The sequence below is a fragment of the Cenococcum geophilum genome (assembly GCF_001692895.1).
Source record: "Cenococcum geophilum 1.58 unplaced genomic scaffold K441scaffold_29, whole genome shotgun sequence".
NCBI lineage: Eukaryota > Fungi > Ascomycota > Dothideomycetes > Gloniales > Gloniaceae > Cenococcum > Cenococcum geophilum.
Genome location: NW_027137587.1, coordinates 2,070,820 through 2,089,160, shown reverse-complemented (window position 1 = coordinate 2,089,160; position 18,341 = coordinate 2,070,820). Strand labels below are relative to the sequence as shown.

Below are 18,341 nucleotides of genomic sequence, written 5' to 3'. Positions count from 1 at the left end.
ATGCCGAAGGTTTACTAACCTCTACTATCCTAAATAAATACAACTACAGCTTCCAAAAAGAATAAGGTATAGACTACCCTCCATATAACTGCTCGAAATACTAATATATACCTACCACTAAGGTAAAGGCAAAAGAAATAGCAATGCTAGTGCGAGAAGAATCTAGAAACGTATACGCGAACGGCAGTCGGGCTAAAGTACTATAAACAGTACATACACGGTAGCATGCAGCTAACTTTAGCAGACGGCTATATATGGCGATAGAGTATCCAGGGATAGTATCCTAAAACGTCAGTTAGATATAAATAGCGATTCTAAAGAAGATAGAGGCCTAATGCCCCAGGGAAGAGCGCATCGTCAAAAACTCCAGCAGAGTTCAGACAAAGAATCTCTAGATCTACACACACAGAATTTAACCATAGTATCTATTACATAGACTCTATTCCTTTACACCCGCTAACGCTTTAACAGCGGTCACAAGTCCTAAATCACCCCAATAAGCGGCTCCAATTCCACCGTCCCTCCACTAAAGAGCTTATCTTTAGTGCCAAAGATAACTCTACAGCCGAGTCGTTTTACACAGCGCCTATACGCAGTAATAAACCGCAGAAGTCTTAATATAGTATAGTTAGAAGATAGCAAGAAATAAGTCGTAGCAGTAAACCCAAATTAAAACCTACGGATAAACTAATATCAAAAGCTGCTATACGCTTCTTTCTAATATTTATAATATTAGGCAAGGCTCCTAGTGGTCTTTCTCTTACACTATGGCTAGAAGGGAACATAAAGACTCTAGAAAAGACAATAGACTTAGTATAGGATAAAGCAGTGGAGTATAATAGGGTTTCTAAAGGCGACGGTTCTAGCTAGGCTATGCAAAAACCGTCGCCATTAATGTATCGCATGGTAAGCTACCTCTTATTGCTTCTATATATACTAATATAAAATAGATATATAATAGCATTAGCCAGTTCCAGTCTTACCTGTTAAAACGCATACAAGATTGCGTAAAAGCTAAGTACTTATTTAGAAAGCTCTCTTAGTAGGAAACAATTACTAAAGTAGAAGAGCTACTCTATATAGATAACTTTTAATACTCTAAGACAGTACGCATAGCTATACTACCTTAGCACCCTTCTTATTATTTACAGGGCAAGCAATCCCGCTTTATAGCACCGGTTATTATAGCCAGTCTATCTAAGTTATTCTTTAAAGGAAAGTAGCAATTTAGGTTCGGTATAGATACGCAGCACTTTCTGCGCCTAATTAGCTCCGGGGCTGTTATACTAATTTATATAATAATCCGCCACATTATTAATAAATGGAAAAGTAGTAGTTTTACCCAACAAAAGTTTAAAGCAGGTGCCAATCTTAACAGTAATTTATTCTTTCTCTACCCTTATTCTAACTACCTAGGCTACGCTATAACTAACTCTAATATTAGCCACATAGGAACGGATAAAGGCTATATAGGCAGATTAGTCAACAGAGCGCCAGAACCAGATTTTAGGGCTTCTATAACAGGGCATCTTAAAAAGACTTTAAGTAACTATACACAACGACCCTACTGCATAAGTAATTCCAAATCTATTTAAATATAGTCTTAATAATCTTTCTAACCTAGACTCTAATTATAACGCAGGATTCAATAAGCAGCGCTTTAATATACTTCTACCGGTATACGACTACTTATAATAACAGTTCTGGACTAATACTTATATCTAGGTACTTAACGCGTCCCTTTCCTTAAACTTAGATACCTCCCGCCTTTCCGGCACTGTTACTCAGCCTAATACATCCTATAACATGTCGCCTAATTAGACCAACCACAGTACTAATTACTAAGGCGGTAGGCCTAACGATATTAGCAACCCTAATAGCGGTATAGATAGCGGGATTAATATAAATAAGTGTTGTAACGAATATAGTGGAGTTAATATAGATAAAGATGGCGATGCGGATAATAGAACGGATATAGCTCTAGGTAGAAATATAGATGATTAGAATGGTGCAAGAAAGGGGGGTAATAAATATAATAGAGTGGACATAGGCAATAATACTAGCGTAAATAGTGGAGAAGATATAGATAAGGATAGTGGCGCCAGCAATAATTTTAGAAATAATACCTATAAGCTTGTCTTTAAAGGTATAAAATTGCGGAATCGGAAACGTACCATTAATATACCATATCACTAGAATTACGAACAGTTAATGGTTACAGTTAAGCCATTTAGAAAGATGCTTAGGGCTAAACCTAATACAAGTCTTTGGTATACTATTAGAAAGGGGGTTAAGTCTATACTATTTAATAATAAGGATCTAGATATCTTTAGAACAAGGGTAAAGAAGGGGCTAGGCAAGGCAAATGCTTTATAGTCTATAATAGGTTTAGAGGAGTAGCTATTTTATATAGTGATTATAATATAAATATATTTTTAAAGGCATATTATAGCAATCTATGGCAATCTATAGCAGTATATTATAATTTAGAGAAATATATATAATTTATACAGTTCGTACAGTTTATACAGTTCGTATAGTTTATATAGTTTATACAATTCGTATAGTTCGTACAGTTTATATAATTCGTACAGTTTATACAGTTTATACAATTCGTACAGTTCGTACAGTTTGTACAGTTCGTACAGTTTATACAGTTTATACAATTCGTACAGTTCGTACAGTTTATACAATTCATACAGTTCGTACAGTTTATACAATTCGTATAGTTCGTACAGTTTATACAATTCGTATAGTTCGTACAGTTTATACAGTTTGCGCGCTATTTATTTATAGGGTAGCAAAATGCTAGCATTAGTTTGGAAGTTAAGCGTTTTGCCGCAATTTGCCGCAATTTGCTATCGGATGCTGCAATTTTATTGCGAAACGCGCAAATCGCTAACGACCATATACGACCACCGCGATCGTACAGTTTGCCGCAATTTGCCGCAATTTGCCGCAAACCGCAACAACCAGCCCCAAAAAAAATTTCCTAATATAACTATACGCAGATAGGTAATAAGTAAGTTTAGGAAGTAGAAGAGGCAACTATAAGACAACTTATAAGAGGCTCGATTAAATATATACCTATCCTTTAATCTTTAGACGTCGCCGAACTACTACGCTATTATCGCGATTATTGCCTACTATATTAATAAAAACGGCCTCTAGCAGACAAAAGTTCTTACTTTATAGTGCCTTAAGGGCGAATATAGTGGCGCTAATTAAGCTTAAATTATCCTGGATATAATTGGCGAATATAAGATTAATAAAAGGGTTAGATATTTTATGCTTAATAACGCGTTAAGTAATAATACGGCCATTAATTTAATTCTTAAGACGCTTTATCTAAAGATATTAGAAAAGCAACGAAAGCGTTATTAGCTATGGTGTCTTAGCTATATAGTTAACTTAGCTACATAGGCGTTCTTACTAGGTAAAAAGGTAGATACTATACTAGAGGAATTAGAGCTAGCTTATAGTAGGCATAACTTTAACTTAATCGCAAAGATCTAGAGGAAGTAGGGCGCTCTTAAACGCCTATATAATATTATATAGTATATTTAGATGTCGCTATAACGTTATAAGGAGTTTTGGAGGATTATAGTAGGGAGGGAGTAGTTAGAATTTAATATACTTAAGGTAAGTATTAAAGCTATTTAGTGATATTTGCTACCTACTAATACTGGATTTTATATTATCCGGCGTATAGTTATAATATTACGATCGTAATATTTAATTTCTTATTACTACTAACTAATTAAGTAGCTTATTTAAAGTAACGCGACTTAATAGAATTTATATTTTAGCTTTATTATACGAGCTATTAATTATAGGCAACGAATTATACGGTTCTGCGACTCCTATATACCTAAATAAGGCGAAGGCATTAAAACTAATTGTCTTACTACGCACTACTAGTTCCTTCTTAAAAAGCTTTTCTTTGTCCTCTAGCCGTTCTATAAAGCTACTATATATAGCTAAGGCTATAAGCATATACTTTACCACTGGTTTACTATAATAGATTGGCTTTTTAACTGCACCTATAACGCCTAGGTTGATTTTTAAGAACTCCATATTAAATATAGTAATAGTAAGGAATATACCTATTTAGAAGCCATAGCCTACGCCTTATAGGAGAAGTGCAAGGAGTACTATAAACGCGCAGATAATAGTGCCGCTTACTACGCTGCGCATATACTTATACTAAGCAAGAAATAGTTATAGTTTTAATAGGAATTTAATTAAGATAAGAATGAGAAAACCTGGCTTTATGGTAATCCTAAAGATCTAACTAATTGTGGTATTAAAGGCTTAGTAGAGGACCTTTAGCTAGAGGAGTATAAGGGTAGGTATAGTACTCCCGTTGCTATTAAGCAGCCACTATAACTAATACGCTTTATACGCGGCGAGATATTTAATAGGCTTTTAAATCACAAATAGATTAAAGCTATACCTCTTACTAGAACTAACGCCTATTTAACCTATATCTAAACCGACTAAAAAGCTGCTAACGATTCTCTGGCTTACTAGAATAGTAAGTATTATTTATAACTAGACCTCGCTTAATTTACTCTTAATATACTAGCTATACCGTTAATAAGCACTAAATATAAACGCGTGTTTAGCTCCGCTAAGCACCTCTTTACTAACCCCTAAAACTGCCTTAAAGCCGATATTATTAAAGCTAATAAGTGCCTAAAGTTCTAGTTCGGGCGCCCTTAAGTAAAGGCTTTTAAAAAAGGCGTTAATTCTAATATTAATAAGCAGTATAAGGAGAAAGAGGCTGCTAAAGCTGCCGCTAAGGCTGCCGCTAAATTAGAAACTAACACAGTAGGTAATGCGGTAGGCGACTTAACGGGTAATATAATGGGCGATGCGATGGGTAATACGGAGGTAAATTAATAAGAAGCTAGCGGGCTGGAGCATAAGAAGGAAGATTAGGAGGATAATAAGGAAAATAAAAATAACTCTAATAATAAGGACGATAAGATTAAATACACCGTAATTAATAACTAGTATATCTCTTAACACTATGCTAAGACTCGCGATAGTAAGTCCGTGCTTCTAATTAACTTATTAATTACTAAACCAGCTATTTATATCTCTTAAGCTATATAGGGCTCTAGTTTACTGTTTCCTACCTTAAATAATCCTACTATATTATATACTACAATTCACTTAAATATATACTATTTAATCTGGTTAATCTAGTTAAACCGGTTATGTAACCGGTTTGAAGCTTTTATTTAATTTTTGGATTGGTTCGAGGCTGATTTTGGCAACCGATCCAAACCAGTTGCATCACTGCCTAGCTGAGGGAAAAATCGCGGCATACACTAATTATGTACAGATAATTGAAATTTACGGTAGTAATATATGACTGAGAAACATGACTGTACGAGGACTCTCGTAGGCTTAAGAGAGGCAAAGAGAGGCAAGTATATACAAGAATCGGAGAACATTATAATCCTATATAGAAATACTCAAGTATCAAAATCCATAATTTACACCAATGCCGTGACACTCCTCCAACCCCTCCGCATAGCCCTCTTCGTAGCAGCAGAAAGATCACCAGAAACACCACCCACAAATCCAGAGTTTGCCCATGCCTGGCTCGCGTCCCACATCATGACGCCACCAAAGCTCGAGAATTGAGTGCAGTAGCTGATAACACTGTTTAAGGTGTTGGCTGATACGTATCCAGCACCAGCACCGGTATTAGCGGGAACCCCTAAGAGGACTTTGACATTGGTGTTTTTGGAAACAGTCTTGGCCCAGTTATCCCAGGTGTCAAAATTGAAATTATTCTGAGTAGAGGAGCCCGCAACGTAGGATGAGACACCACAATAATTATTATAGAACTGGACGAATATGGCATCGAAGGATACAGCCCCGTTCAGCATGTCGTTGTCTGCGTAGTCTGGGTAAGGGCACTGCGGCGCAGCAGTGAGCAGGTACATTTTCCCCGAGGAAGCCGTAGCAGCATCCATAAGTGATCTTAACTGGTTTGCAAAGGGAACCATGTTAGATACCCCGGCTTCAAAGTCAAAGTCGAAACCGTCGACAGATGAGGAACCGAAGGGGCGGAAGGCATTGGAATCGGACTGCTGCGGACCAAATGTGGCCCAGATCAAGTCGGCAGCGGCAATAGCGGCACTGGACGACGTAAATCCTCCTTCACTATAAGTGGCACCACCTACGGAGAGAAGTACCGTTTTGGAATAGGTGTTTTGGCAGGTGGCTATATCCTCTCTGATGGAACAATATCAATCAGTACTTCCAGCGAATGCCGACGTGACGTTACATGGAGCTTACGCGATATTCGGACAGTCTAGGAGCGCCGTACCATTAAACGTGGAGCAACCATTGCCTTGGTTGGCGAAATTGATCTCTGGTTGCCCACCCACGCCATTGATGACAGTCAAAAAGGCGAGAGGGATTACCTGGTTTGGTTATACATACTGTTAACTGTGGTGGAGGTGAGAAATATCTAGAAGAAACCTTACGTCTATGTCTGTGTCTACGCAAAAGAGCATTTATTATACTGTCTGACCATACCAGTAACCAAGAGGAACTCACTAGCACAGTAATAAGACAACCTTTGCTGCGCAAGATCTCCTGACCCTTGCCCATACGAATTTTGGCCTGTCAATGATACCAGCCTCAGTCGAGCCTACAGAGATGTAATTTCCATTAACTTAACGTACCCCAGTAAATCGCAATATTGCTTTTAGTGTTTGCGTCAAAGCCAGCGATGACACCATTGATGGATGCCATAAGAAATGACCATGATATTACCTGATGTGCGGAACGCATGACGAACAAGTTGAAAAATCGAAATCCACTTGTGAGAGAATGACTTTTAAAAAGGAACTGAAATATAATCTGCACATCTTAGTTGAATATCAAAACTTCCAGGCTGCTATGGGCTTATATTCGAAATTTTTGAGAGAAATTGAGTGGGTGTGCAGGTAAATCACCTGGTAGTGCAAAGAGTAACGTTCCATTTGCAGCTGCGACTTCAGAGTAGTATCTTTTGCTGGAGAAACCAGGGTATCATACATATTAGCATGGAGCTAAATTGGCCTCCCTTGCAGATACCTACTTGTGATGAATGGTTTCACAGCCCATGAGGTTTTATGCTGTCCTAGCTTGCAACATTTGCGCATTGTATGCGAACCCCGGATCACCGACTTATCAGGGTCGGAAATTTGGAACCTAGGCATGCTATACCGCTGAAGGTCACGTAAAGACTAACCGGCCATGCTGCTGAAAAAGGGTAACAGGCTCATAACATTTACCCCCATACTCTTAGCACCTTAGATTTGGAGGTGCCGGGGACGGAATACCAGCAAAATATGGAGATGATCTTCATATCCCTTCTGCTGTATTTCACTGATGGGAGAGCTCAGTGGCAGTAGCTCAGGAGTCAGAAGGTGTCGGAAGCGTCACAGTAGCTGAGCGTGATTACACTACCCTTATCATTTTATTCCATACTCAAAAATCCTACCTATGGTTTCAACTTCTTCGACGAATCACATGATGGCAATGCGAGGAGATTAGTCGAAGGAATCAAAAGACTACAGTGTCGTGATAGTGAAGACAAGACCAATAACAAAACCCAGACACCAAGAAACTAATCAGGTCATGGACGAATACCATATGGTCCGATTGTGATAGAGGCTGCCGAGTGTGATCGAAGATTTGTCGGGGACCGATGTGCAAAGTGGCTGGTGGTTAGATTAAGGACACCACACGAGGCACCGCGGCACGCGCCATCATCCTACCTTCCTATCCGAGCGTTTCCCCGGGATTTGCCAACGAGTTTACGACAAGGCATGAAATGATAGCTTCATGGTGAGCAGATCATGTTTCGGACTCTGAATAAAAAAAGCGACAGGATACTCTTGGGCAAGAAGATCACCTGCGTGTCACTTGCTGCGTGATGTCCGCTCTGAAACCTTGAGGAGCTCCATATGTCTAGCGACAGAGTTCGTGACAGTGGGTCAGCTACCATCTTTTGACCAAGTAGAAGAAAAGCTTAACTCTTCGTCCTGTTAGCTAGCGCTAGGGAGTCATCAACGCTTAGACTTTCCAATGAAGGATAATACAGTCACATGATAATTAGTAAAAGTAACGCCAGTCAGTTCCAGCCTTGACTTTCGCATTTACTCAATGATCGTAGCGACCCTTAAGGTATCCTAGTTCAGAATAGTTAGTCGCATCCATTGCTGTTTCCTCCAATTTGAGAATAGTGCAGTCCATCCTGTTTGCATCACAGCATTGAGTTTGTTAGATCGCCGTGTACACCATGCAGTAAATAATAAGCAAGTCACTTAGATAAGAAGGTAGCAAATTGAACAATTAAACTCTTAGCATTCAATCAAAGCTGGCTAAAAGCCTCCGTCCTATCGATTCGTCCGTGCTATCTAACTAGCAGTGGCAGTAGCAGTGAGAATCAGGCTAGCCAAAACTCCAACGAACTTTCCTTCAAGACATGCATGCCGTATCCGGACTTGCTATTCCCCCAGCAAGTCAATAGCAGTGAAAATGTGTATCGGTACTAATTGGGTACAGGAAAATTTGGAAGGTGAAAAGATGCAGTGTGAGTGGCAAGTGTAACTAACCAAGGCCAATTCGTGATCGCGATCAGCAACTCCATCCGACAAAGAGGAACGAGAAGATGATCGATGCACGAAAAGAAAGAAAACCCTCAGATTTGGATGAGCGGGAGACAATCAAACCTCACAATCCGATTATTCAACTCACTCGACATCCAAGTGTAAAGTGATGCCCGATAACGATCGATCAAACGCCATAAATGCTTCGTGAACAATTGAGCGAATGCTTCTGACAGACCGAAAGAAACGTGAGCAATTGGGAAGGGAAGCGGAAAGGTGTCGGTCAAAGATGATCGCATGTGAGGTGCGGTGCTCAGTGCACGACACCAGGTGCAGCGCGCTTGTTCCATGCGTTGTTCTGCTGTGGATTCGTCCTAGCATTGTTATTGTTCCATCCGGATCCGGTTCCACTTGTAGATGGCCGAGGCGTGGCGTTTTGAGACGGTCCCGCTTGGGCTTGGTAGTTGCTCGATGGCTTCCTCGATCGGGGGTTGGGAGAGTTAATGTTTCCCTCTCGAGGGTTGAAGCTGCGCTTCTTGCTATTGCTGTTGTTGTATGGTGTCGTTTTGCGAGCACGCGGCTTGGGCATGGTCTTCGTAATTGTCTCTTTTGCACCTGGAAGACGTATGTTGACTTCACCATCGACGGGAGTCATGGGAAATGGCGTCGCGCTGATGGCTTCAACGAGTCGCTGAAACTTTGAGTTTGGACGGCTAGATGGAGATGGAACCGACAGCTCATTCGCCGCGAGATGTGGTTTTTTTGGCAAGTTAATCGTGGGCAATGATCCAAACTCACGATCTTCGAGGAGAGCCTCCTCAGCTGTAACCTTAGACACAACATCATCACTGTCATCAATGCTAAAGTTTGCAAAAGCTCTCTTCGTTGGAGTGATTGGTAGTGAAACTGTAGCCGAGCTGCGTTGGGTAGTCACATCCAAAGGCGCCTTAGATGCTGACGTAACAGCTAGCGAAAGCGGTGCTGGCGGCGATGCTGCGGAATGGGCATTTTGAGATTGAGGTTGCTGTTGCTGTTGCGGCTGTGTTGTTCTGCCAAAAAGGCCGTTGAATCTTGCCTGCCAGTCTTTTTGAGTAACAAGAGGCTGCGAGCCGATGCGAATAAATGGCTCAGGCCGAACAGGCATAATGACAGGCGCTGGCGGAGATGGCGGAACTGGAGGAAGCTTGACACGAGCTTTCGGCACCGGCAAATTCACTACCGGATGGTTCGCATCTCCATCGAAGACAGGATGCGAATAAGTTTCAGGCGGCGGAGGTGAATCTGACTGTTGTGACGTCGTCGAAGCCTGTGAAGAGGAAGCTTCGGGAGCGCGTGGAAAGAATCGAGACGAGCGACCACCCTGGGGGTGGGGAACATTGAGATTCGCAGTCGCACCAACCGGTTGTTGAGGCGCAAGATTGTCTCCATGGATCGCCGGCTGTGAAGAATGAGAGTCTAGCTGAGTCGCTGCCGGTGCCTCTACTTTTGGAAGAGATTCAGCGGAATCAACATGTGACGCAGCTTCGGACGGATGATTCGACTTGACTTCTGTGGCATTGCCACCTTGAGCGACGTGAACGACACTGTTAGTCTTGAGAACCTTGCGACGGCTAACACCATCCTCAGCAGGCTTGGTCAGTCTGAATGTCTCTTTGATCTGAGGCATGTACGCTGCAGCGCCGCTCTTCTCTAACTCCTCTCTCCATTTGGCTGCGCGCATTGCATCATCGCGTTGGATGGCATTGCCAAAGTTGCCCCATTCACCTTTTGAGGTAGAGTTCGCAGCTTTCACAGGCGGAGCTATGGGGCCCGGGTCGGGTGCAGTTGCAGCGTTCAGAGTGTTCTGTGACATTTCACCAAGAGCTGCAGATTGCTGTTGACGCACATCAGCTGATGGCATGAACATTTGCGTGTGGCTGAATGCTGGCGTATGGTTAGGAATAGCTTGAGTCTGAGCAGGCGAAAGTTTCATCGCAGATGGTGGAGCAATTGGACCAGGTTGGCTTGTGTGTGATTGTTGAGGTTGGTGTGAGGCTGGTCGAGTAGGGCCTCTGTTGTAGTTTGCGTCAAATGTACCGTTTCCAAGTGCTCGGTCTTTATATTGAGGTGGGCCCCAGACGTTGCCAGTAGGCTGATTGTTGGAAATAGAGCTGCTCCAGGCAGGATATGATTCTTGTTGTGGGAGAGAAGGCTTCCATGCTTGTGAGGAGTGGTCGAGTGACTTATATGAAGCACGGACCTCCGCCTCCGATTGTTGTAATTTTGATTGGTCCAATTGAGGTGGCTGGTCCACAATATGTGAATGGTTCTCAATAAGCGGGCTCGGTTTCGGCTGTACTCCGGCACTTGCTGACTTGGTTGGGGAAGAGATCGGCTTAGGCACAACTTCCTGAGTAGCTTTTGCGGGCTTCGGTGACAACTTAGTCTCTGAAAAAGGAATCTCCGCAAGATTTCCCAGCTTTCTGGCTGGATGAGGTTGATGGACTTTGATCAGCCCATATTGCGCGACTTCCCCCTCCGATGTTGGTACTGGCGGCTTTGGAAGGGACTGGACTGGAGCTGGAATGGCTTTGTCCTTTTGGGGAGATTTTTCTAGGGGGAGTGGTGATGAGGAATCTTTTGCTTTGTCCTTGTGATCACCACCCAGACCCATCGCTTCCAACTTCAGCCTAAGGCGTTCCTTTTTAGCAGCTTCCTCCCTTGCCTCTTCTTCTTGCTGGCGTTGTTTCTCAAGTTTTGCACGCTCCAGTTTCTCACGCATAAGCCGCTTCTGGCGTTCCACAGCATCCTCCATTGGAACTGCCGCTCCTTGAGCTATATCCCCAGCCCCAGACGAACCTACAGAGCCGTAGGGGGAAGCTGGTTGTACGTAACTAGCATTGGGCGATGACTTCTGTGTCCAAGAGTGATGCTGCTCAGCTGGTGAAATTCCACGCTCAGGGAAATGGGTACGATTTTGCTGAAGTCCTGGTCGAGGGGTTTCGGTTGGTGTCGCGATCTCGGAGCTAGCGAGAGACTGCGATCCACGTCGGTGCTGCATGTCAAGTGGCATAGGTGGTATATCTGGCAGCCGCCCGAAAGACATTCTCCGACCACTACCACCACTAACGTTCGACGAATTGCGCCGTCTACCCCATGAAGGACCCTCAGCTGCACTTGAGCGAGAAGTTTGAAAAGCCGCAGACGGTTCTGCAGGCCCGCCTTGTTGTGATGGCCGCTGAAGGACTGACGGTTGCCGGAAGCTGTTATCCCGAAAAGATCCGCGACGCATGTCGTTGACAGGCTCATATCGGCCATTGTGTGAATTGAACAATTCTTTGTTTCCACGATCGTCTCGCCAAGACCTGTTGAAGTCATCTGGAGCAAATTCCTTAGCAGTAGGTGCTGTTGGCGGTGCATCGAAACCATGGGGATCCCTTTGAGAAAACCGAGTTTGTGGAGATGGTTGGGTAGGGGGATTTATTTGCACTGGAGACACTTTGTCCACAGGTGGAAGCGGAGCCCATGGAGATTTGATAGGCGCAGGGGCCGAAGGCTTGGCTACCAAGGTCGGCTTCTCCATCGCGCCCTTCAATACTAAACCGGTCTTTAATGAGCCTGTCAGAGTATGAATACCAGGCTTAAGGATTGTCTTCGTTCCGCTAGTAGAGTTTGGTCTCTGCACGCTCGAGGATGATGCCAGTACCGGTTTACCTGTCTCTGAAGGTGTCTCCTTTTCAACGGTAGGTTTGGGTTCATCAGGAAGTTGTTGGTTTTCTGCTGTGGCGACTGTAGACTTTGTACCATCCATCCATTCCACCGTCTCAGGCGCCCAATCGTCCTCATCGTCATCTATATCCGCCCATTTTGCTTCCTTTCCAGACTCGTCTGCCTGTAACCGCGTCGCCAGGTGAATTCCATATTGTTGTTTGAGTTCTTCATCCGTGAACTGCTTTGGCGGAGGCGGTGGAATGGCTATCACAGGAAGATTAGCACAAGCGCTAGAATAAAGTGGTTTATTTTTGTCAAAGGAATGCTCACGTTGATTCTTATTCCAAACCTTGCTTGCATCAGGACCAGAGCCAGCCCCATTAAGTTTTGATAATGAAGAGCGAGGAACGGTTCCTAGTCCACTCCCTGATTTAGCCACAAGTCGGGGTTTGGCTGTTGGCTGCGCAAAAATGTTCGTTTGCCCGGAGGGAGACGCTATACATACAAGAGGCAGTTAGCAAAAGGAATAGTTTAATTTATGGAGTTCATTACCTTTATCTCCTGGCCGCACAGAGGGAGTCGACACTGCGGATTTGGCCAGGAAATTTTTTGTTACCGACACGGCTTTGAAAGACGCCGGTTTCTTGACCGAATTCGATCGTATATGTCGCCCTGGTCTTTCCTTTGCCTGGTCTACACTTCCAGGTCTACTAATATCTGTATCTGAGCCACCACTAATCTCCGCAAGTGCTGCTTGCCCAACCACATCCTCTGCAGCGGAACGCTCTCCAGTGTCGCCGTTGGCAAGCGGCTCCTCAAGAATCTTCGGTCGTGATGCGTTATCTCGCAGTTCTTCAGCATCTGTAATTGCAGACTGTCCACGGTCAGTTTCCTGATAGTAGGTGAGTATCTTTGCAACCACTCACAGTCAAGGCATCGTTCGCCTTGTTAGTAGATGAGGGTGTAACGCCAATTTCAGGTTCGCTCGTGCTCGAATTGTTTAGGGACGAACTTAAAAGAACTTTTGAGGGTTTTAGAATGGCGGTCATAGATTCCGATAGCGCCTCGCCGTCGCCGGCGGAGTTGTTGGTAGTTGTCGCAGTAGCGTCGATGGGAGAAGCGTCACCCATCGACTGTGCTTCCTTTACCACATCTTGGATGATCTGCTCTGCCATAACAATTTGCGTAACTGTGCGGGCAGTCGAACGGTCTTTGTCAGAATCTTCGTATTTATCTAGGTTGATGAACATAGCAAGTCAAGGAGTCGGCCTGAGGAGGCCAAGGGTCTATGTAGTGGAAAGGCAAGCAAAAATGAATATATCTACCTATCGTCAGAGCCTACAAGTCGCCACGAGGGAGTAGTTGGCGCTTCCGCAGAAACGTCGACTGCTGGCCTGGAAAGCTCGCGCGGCGTATGTGGAGATGCGGGAGAAAAGTGGCTCGGGGGTGTTCCTAAGGTGTTGGAAGCGGCTCGAAAAGGTGGTGATGAGGTGAAAGGGCTAATGGACCTCTGTCGGAGGAGGGATGAAGGGAGAAAAGGGCCGACACCTAATGGCCAGTTGTGGTGATGATGATTAGGAGATGCGGACGTGACACCTCGCTGCTTTGAAGTTGATGTTTCGGGCACGCTGGTTGGATCCGCCAAGCCCGGGAACGCCTCAAAGAAGGCTGAGGTCACTCTCCAAATGACCAACAAATCCGGTCACAAGTCTCTTCGCGACGAATTGAAGCCAGCGGCTATACAATTGGATGAAATCTTTTGTGTTATGAGTCACAAATGTCAAAGATCACACACTAAACCTCAAAGAAGCAGATACTATCAAACAGACCGCCGCGACGATGAGCAGCATATTAATGAAAAATGGCCGGTTTCAATAAGTTAGGCTCTCCATTGAATGCTGTTCACAAGCATATGTACACCCACATCCTGCCTCCTAACTTCTAGCCACCAAGTCGCCTTTGCTTAATATCTAGTGAGCGTTGTTCTTGTGGTGACCTATTAGTAATTAGCCAGTGTTCAATCTCTCCAATCTCGCTTTGATGGCGTACGCAAATGGAAGTAGTAATTCTGCGCATAGCCAATAATCATGAGAGCGCCGATGACATGAACGAGTGCTGTGAACCGTAGTTATTAGTCAAAAGTTTTTGCACCCCATTTTAAACACTTTTTTTCAGTAAATTGGACTGGTATTGAAGCCTTACGCATTGCCGACGCATTTTTGCCCATGTATCGCGCCTGGTATCTTTGAAGAAGGCCTCTTGGCTTCGGCTCCGGGGCAGGACCTCGGGGAAGCTTCTCATAAAAGCCCACAACTCGTTGCATACGGACGGCATCCTGAGCAGCTCCTATGGCCTTCAAATCCGAGTTAGCTTTTGATATATTCTGTGCTGAGGCATGCATGGTGTAACGGATGGGAGGCTGTAGCTCCGCGGAGGGTTTGCGCTCAACCGGATGGTACGAGAATTCAGGTTCAGAGACTATCAAATAGCACTATTGTCGGCACTCACACTCGGGGAAGCAATCTAGAGGCTCGCTTTAGTACCTTTCTGAACAGGTAAGATGAAATTTGTTCTAAATACCTTGGGCGGAATGAGGGTCGAGAGACCGCGCTTTTGTAAGTAGCTCATTGCGACTACTGCGTCCAATTAGCCACAGAACCTTCATCTCATACGTAAACTAAAACGAGTGGGAAATACCTGGGCTGGGAAGAGAGGGGGCTTCGATTGGTGATTAAATGAGGATGAATAGATGCAAGGTTGGAGTGCAGAGGTTCTTCAGAGGCCGGCAAATGCGGTTAGGCCTCCCGAAATACCACCCGGCGACGCCCATCGTCAGACTTAGGTTACCGCAGCGTCTACACCTCTCAACTTCATCCACAATGTTTCAGAGATCAATTCGCTCCCGGCTACTCCTAACTGCATCACGACCAACAGCGAGGTTGGCAGCTGTCCCCAAACATCGGTATTACGCCAATGAACCCTCACTAAAAGCCAGCCCCAAGGATGCTCCTGTAGCAAAACCAGGCGACTCAGCGATGATTCGACAGAAGGGCGTAGCAGGGGGTCAGCCAAGACATCAGCCGGATTATAATGTTGCTATCGACTACCGGACATCGTGAGTGGACTGGAAAACATGGCCAACCTTAAGCATGTAATGACAGCGCTAATACATACTATTAAGGAACTTCTCCCCTATCCCAAAACGCGTTATGGACGGCAGTGAACCTGGTGATTCTGTTGCTGCAGCAGTGCTCTCAGGTGCGCCGGTGGACCTCCAGGCACGAACCGTCAGGTGAGCCACCTAAATGGAACCCTAGCATTGCACTCGAATCACAGCCGATACTACTCTCTCTCACTTTGTAACGAAGTCTTGAGGAGTCTGATTCTAATAACCTTATAGAATCTACCGCCCTACTAAAACAGCCACACAATCCGGAGACTGGCACTCGCACCATTGGGTCATGGACTGGGACCCTCTCCCCAAAGGACATCGATGGGAAAACCCGCTCATGGGCTGGCAGTCTTCGGCTGATTTCATGCAAGGCTATAACTTGAACTTCAAATCAAAGGAAGACGCAATCAACTTCGCCAACAAGCAGGGATACGAGTATTTCGTGCAGGAGCCGAATGAAAGAAAGTTTATCCCTAAGGTCTATGCGAATAACTTCGTGCACAGCCCGAAGAAGCTGAAGATTATTAGGACAAAGTAGGTCAAAGGAGGAGGGATAACATGGGGCTTGGAAATCAACAAAGGAAGGGATTGTAAATACCGGCTTAGCTTACTTTTGTAAAATTGAACCACGCCATTGTGAAAGGTCGTTAATGGCTAAAATCCACGAGACCAAAAACATGCTGTCCTGCAGTTTCGTTAACAAACTCATATTTTCACATGATATTTTACGCGGCCTTTTTGGTATTCGCCATATTGAAAACACATGTTGGACGAGTGAGGCATCACCCCCTTATTGGCGCACTAATTCGTATAAACAACCTCACATGGTTTTCTAGAAAGACACAAGATCACGATGAGCATAATTGCCTCTTTCTTATCAAGCGCGAACACCCATTGACCATTACCTGTCTCGATGCCGATTTCCCTTCAAGCATACGAAGTCTAGCCTCTAAGATACAGAGAACTTAATACCAATCGAATTTGGCTCTGTACCTAATTATCATGAATATTACGTTTCCTTGTGAATAATGACTACTGATGAGACACTGCTTACAGATTGAGTAGACGCTGGGTTTCTTCTCGGTACTTTCAATCGAACATTTGAAGTCTCGATGGACCGTACATTAGTTGAGATATTTGGCACTTTTGGTCCTACCGTTATCGATAAGAGTTGGCTAATAGAATCAATTGGATCAAGGCTCCGTGATGAAAAATATCAGGTCGAAGAAGCTGTCAATTTCCATGTATAATTGCTATATACACTTAATCTTTGGAGTTAAGTTGCTCCAAATAAGGAAGCCAACACTCATCTTTTCTATAGAACGGTATGTGGTAGACGGGGCAGCCAAATAGAGTTCTTGGAGCTCTATGTCGCCTCCTCTAACTCTTACTACTACGAGCTTTACGAGCCGTATTTGGTGAGCACTCAAAGTCGATGGGACAAAATCTATATCATTGGATGGAGGATTAGAAGGCATGATTGATTAATGTATAAAGGTCTGGACCGGCTCGTGTACGCGGATGGTGTGTTAGCAACTCAGTCAATCGAGGCACGAGCACGGCAGGAAGGACGCATACAAGCCTGTACGATTGAATTGTCTACAGGGTCCGGGAGGTTCGGTGTCCCCCCCTGGGGCGCGCAGCAGCGGTGGCATCCAATTTCGCTTGAGCTTCGCCTAAATTAGTATGTAGAGCTCTCAGGAAGGGGTGTAGTACGTGGTTAGGGCTTGAACCACGGCCCACCTCGAATTCGGAGCTCTGAGCTCGATTTTGAAGCTATTCTGAACTCCTCTCCCCTACCAAATTGTAATATCACCTCTGGATCTTGGTGTTTTACCCCGTTGCCTTCCTTAATATGGCTCCAAATCTGGGTGACTAGCAGTACGCCTTTATTTAAAATCCTTCTTATAGCCGGCGCCAGTATGAGTGTATGTGCCCGCGTTTGAAGCTTATATTGATAGGAGAAAGAGGCTTTATAATACTACGACTTTTGGTAAGGGAGAGGAGTTTAGAATAGCTTCGAATTGAGCTTAGAGCTCCGAATTCGAGGTAGGCCGTGATTCAAGACCTAACCACGTACTACAGTAAAACCTCCTTAGTACGATATGGGGTATATAACGATATCTTCTGTATTACGACCTGCACCCCTTAATCAAGCCTTTTTTGGTGTAATGTTACGATAATCTGACTTTTGACAATATCGTTAGGCACCTACCACCAATATCGGTATAATCAGTAGAGAATTTGTATGGGAAGGGGCCCTATTTAGCCCGCGAGGTAGACATCCTAAGCCTTTTTAGGCATTAAGCTCTTCTTTTTCCTGCTTATTTACCCAACACGTAACTCCTGATATAACAATACCATTAGTATTACGATACGCTCGGCCGAACAAACGGTATCGTACTAAAGATATTTTACTATACACCCTTTCCTGCTATAGTGATGTAAGCGGATATTGCGGATATCTAATTCATTAATTTATGTAACGCGTTATTATTACCACACGTAGTTATTTTTTTTTTTAAGACTTAGGGCTTTGAAATAGTATAAATGTTATTATACGGCTATTACTTAGTCCTAATATTAATTTCGTTAAAGTTAAAAAACGCATTATTAAAATTATAAGCATATATTATATTTTATTAAATAGTCTACTAATATAGATAAAACTATATAGATCTATAAATATCTACTACTTAAAGTTATTGCAATACCTAGTAAATACTATAGTTAGGTCCTTCCTTAAAAATATCCTTTCTTAGCCTAAAGTGCCTCTACTACTACTTGACGCTATATCTATATAAAAAACCTACTATAGCTTAGAAGAAAAGCACTAGTTATTAAAATTAGAAGAC

The 18,341-nt window shown here is 43.7% G+C and overlaps 4 protein-coding genes across 4 annotated transcripts; 1 reads left to right on the top strand and 3 right to left on the bottom strand.

Annotated features, from left to right (window-relative positions):
• Nucleotides 1-5,328: 5,328 nt before the first annotated feature.
• Nucleotides 5,329-6,892, bottom strand: K441DRAFT_662308 (glycoside hydrolase family 18 protein). Its single transcript, XM_067649015.1, has 5 exons — nt 6,711-6,892; nt 6,583-6,648; nt 6,510-6,523; nt 6,319-6,446; nt 5,329-6,255 (listed from the first exon to the last, which is right to left on the bottom strand). Exons 1-5 carry the CDS (start codon nt 6,778-6,780, stop codon nt 5,508-5,510), a joined length of 1,026 nt encoding a protein of 341 aa, XP_067502554.1. The 5' UTR covers nt 6,781-6,892; the 3' UTR covers nt 5,329-5,507.
• Nucleotides 6,893-8,937: 2,045 nt separating this feature from the next.
• K441DRAFT_613812 (uncharacterized protein) lies at nt 8,938-13,930 on the bottom strand (the record flags this gene model as incomplete). The annotated part of the gene is made up of 6 exons (XM_067645654.1): nt 13,640-13,930; nt 13,241-13,503; nt 12,867-13,188; nt 12,645-12,809; nt 10,242-12,578; nt 8,938-10,145 (listed from the first exon to the last, which is right to left on the bottom strand). Exons 2-6 carry the CDS (start codon nt 13,487-13,489, stop codon nt 8,938-8,940), a joined length of 4,281 nt encoding a protein of 1,426 aa, XP_067502553.1. The 5' UTR covers nt 13,490-13,503; nt 13,640-13,930.
• An 82-nt stretch (nt 13,931-14,012) lies between these two features.
• K441DRAFT_639133 (mitochondrial F1F0 ATP synthase subunit) lies at nt 14,013-14,953 on the bottom strand. The gene is made up of 5 exons (XM_067646567.1): nt 14,895-14,953; nt 14,823-14,837; nt 14,517-14,667; nt 14,364-14,429; nt 14,013-14,310 (listed from the first exon to the last, which is right to left on the bottom strand). Exons 1-5 carry the CDS (start codon nt 14,940-14,942, stop codon nt 14,285-14,287), a joined length of 306 nt encoding a protein of 101 aa, XP_067502552.1. The 5' UTR covers nt 14,943-14,953; the 3' UTR covers nt 14,013-14,284.
• A 209-nt stretch (nt 14,954-15,162) lies between these two features.
• K441DRAFT_662304 (uncharacterized protein) lies at nt 15,163-16,202 on the top strand. The gene is made up of 3 exons (XM_067649014.1): nt 15,163-15,429; nt 15,496-15,606; nt 15,715-16,202. The coding sequence occupies exons 1-3, from the start codon at nt 15,194-15,196 to the stop codon at nt 16,022-16,024; spliced, it is 657 nt and encodes a 218-aa protein (XP_067502551.1). The 5' UTR covers nt 15,163-15,193; the 3' UTR covers nt 16,025-16,202.
• The last annotated feature ends 2,139 nt before the right edge of the window (nt 16,203-18,341 follow it).

Excerpts from the sequence above, each read along its gene's own strand:
- K441DRAFT_662308 (XM_067649015.1), bottom strand. The coding sequence starts at position 6,780 with ATGGCATCCATCAATGGTGTCATCGCTGGCTTTGACGCAAACACTAAA. Across the intron at positions 6,649-6,710 it reads CAATATTGCGATTTACTGGG|GCCAAAATTCGTATGGGCAA; the intron begins GTACGTTAAGTT and ends TATCATTGACAG. Across the intron at positions 6,256-6,318 it reads CTAGACTGTCCGAATATCGC|AGAGGATATAGCCACCTGCC; the intron begins GTAAGCTCCATG and ends TTGTTCCATCAG.
- K441DRAFT_639133 (XM_067646567.1), bottom strand. The coding sequence starts at position 14,942 with ATGAGCTACTTACAAAAGCGCGGTCTCTCGACCCTCATTCCGCCCAAG. Across the intron at positions 14,430-14,516 it reads CAAAAATGCGTCGGCAATGC|CACTCGTTCATGTCATCGGC; the intron begins GTAAGGCTTCAA and ends TACGGTTCACAG. Across the intron at positions 14,311-14,363 it reads GAATTACTACTTCCATTTGC|GTCACCACAAGAACAACGCT; the intron begins GTACGCCATCAA and ends AATTACTAATAG.
- K441DRAFT_662304 (XM_067649014.1), top strand. The coding sequence starts at position 15,194 with ATGTTTCAGAGATCAATTCGCTCCCGGCTACTCCTAACTGCATCACGA. Across the intron at positions 15,430-15,495 it reads GCTATCGACTACCGGACATC|GAACTTCTCCCCTATCCCAA; the intron begins GTGAGTGGACTG and ends CATACTATTAAG. Across the intron at positions 15,607-15,714 it reads CTCCAGGCACGAACCGTCAG|AATCTACCGCCCTACTAAAA; the intron begins GTGAGCCACCTA and ends ATAACCTTATAG.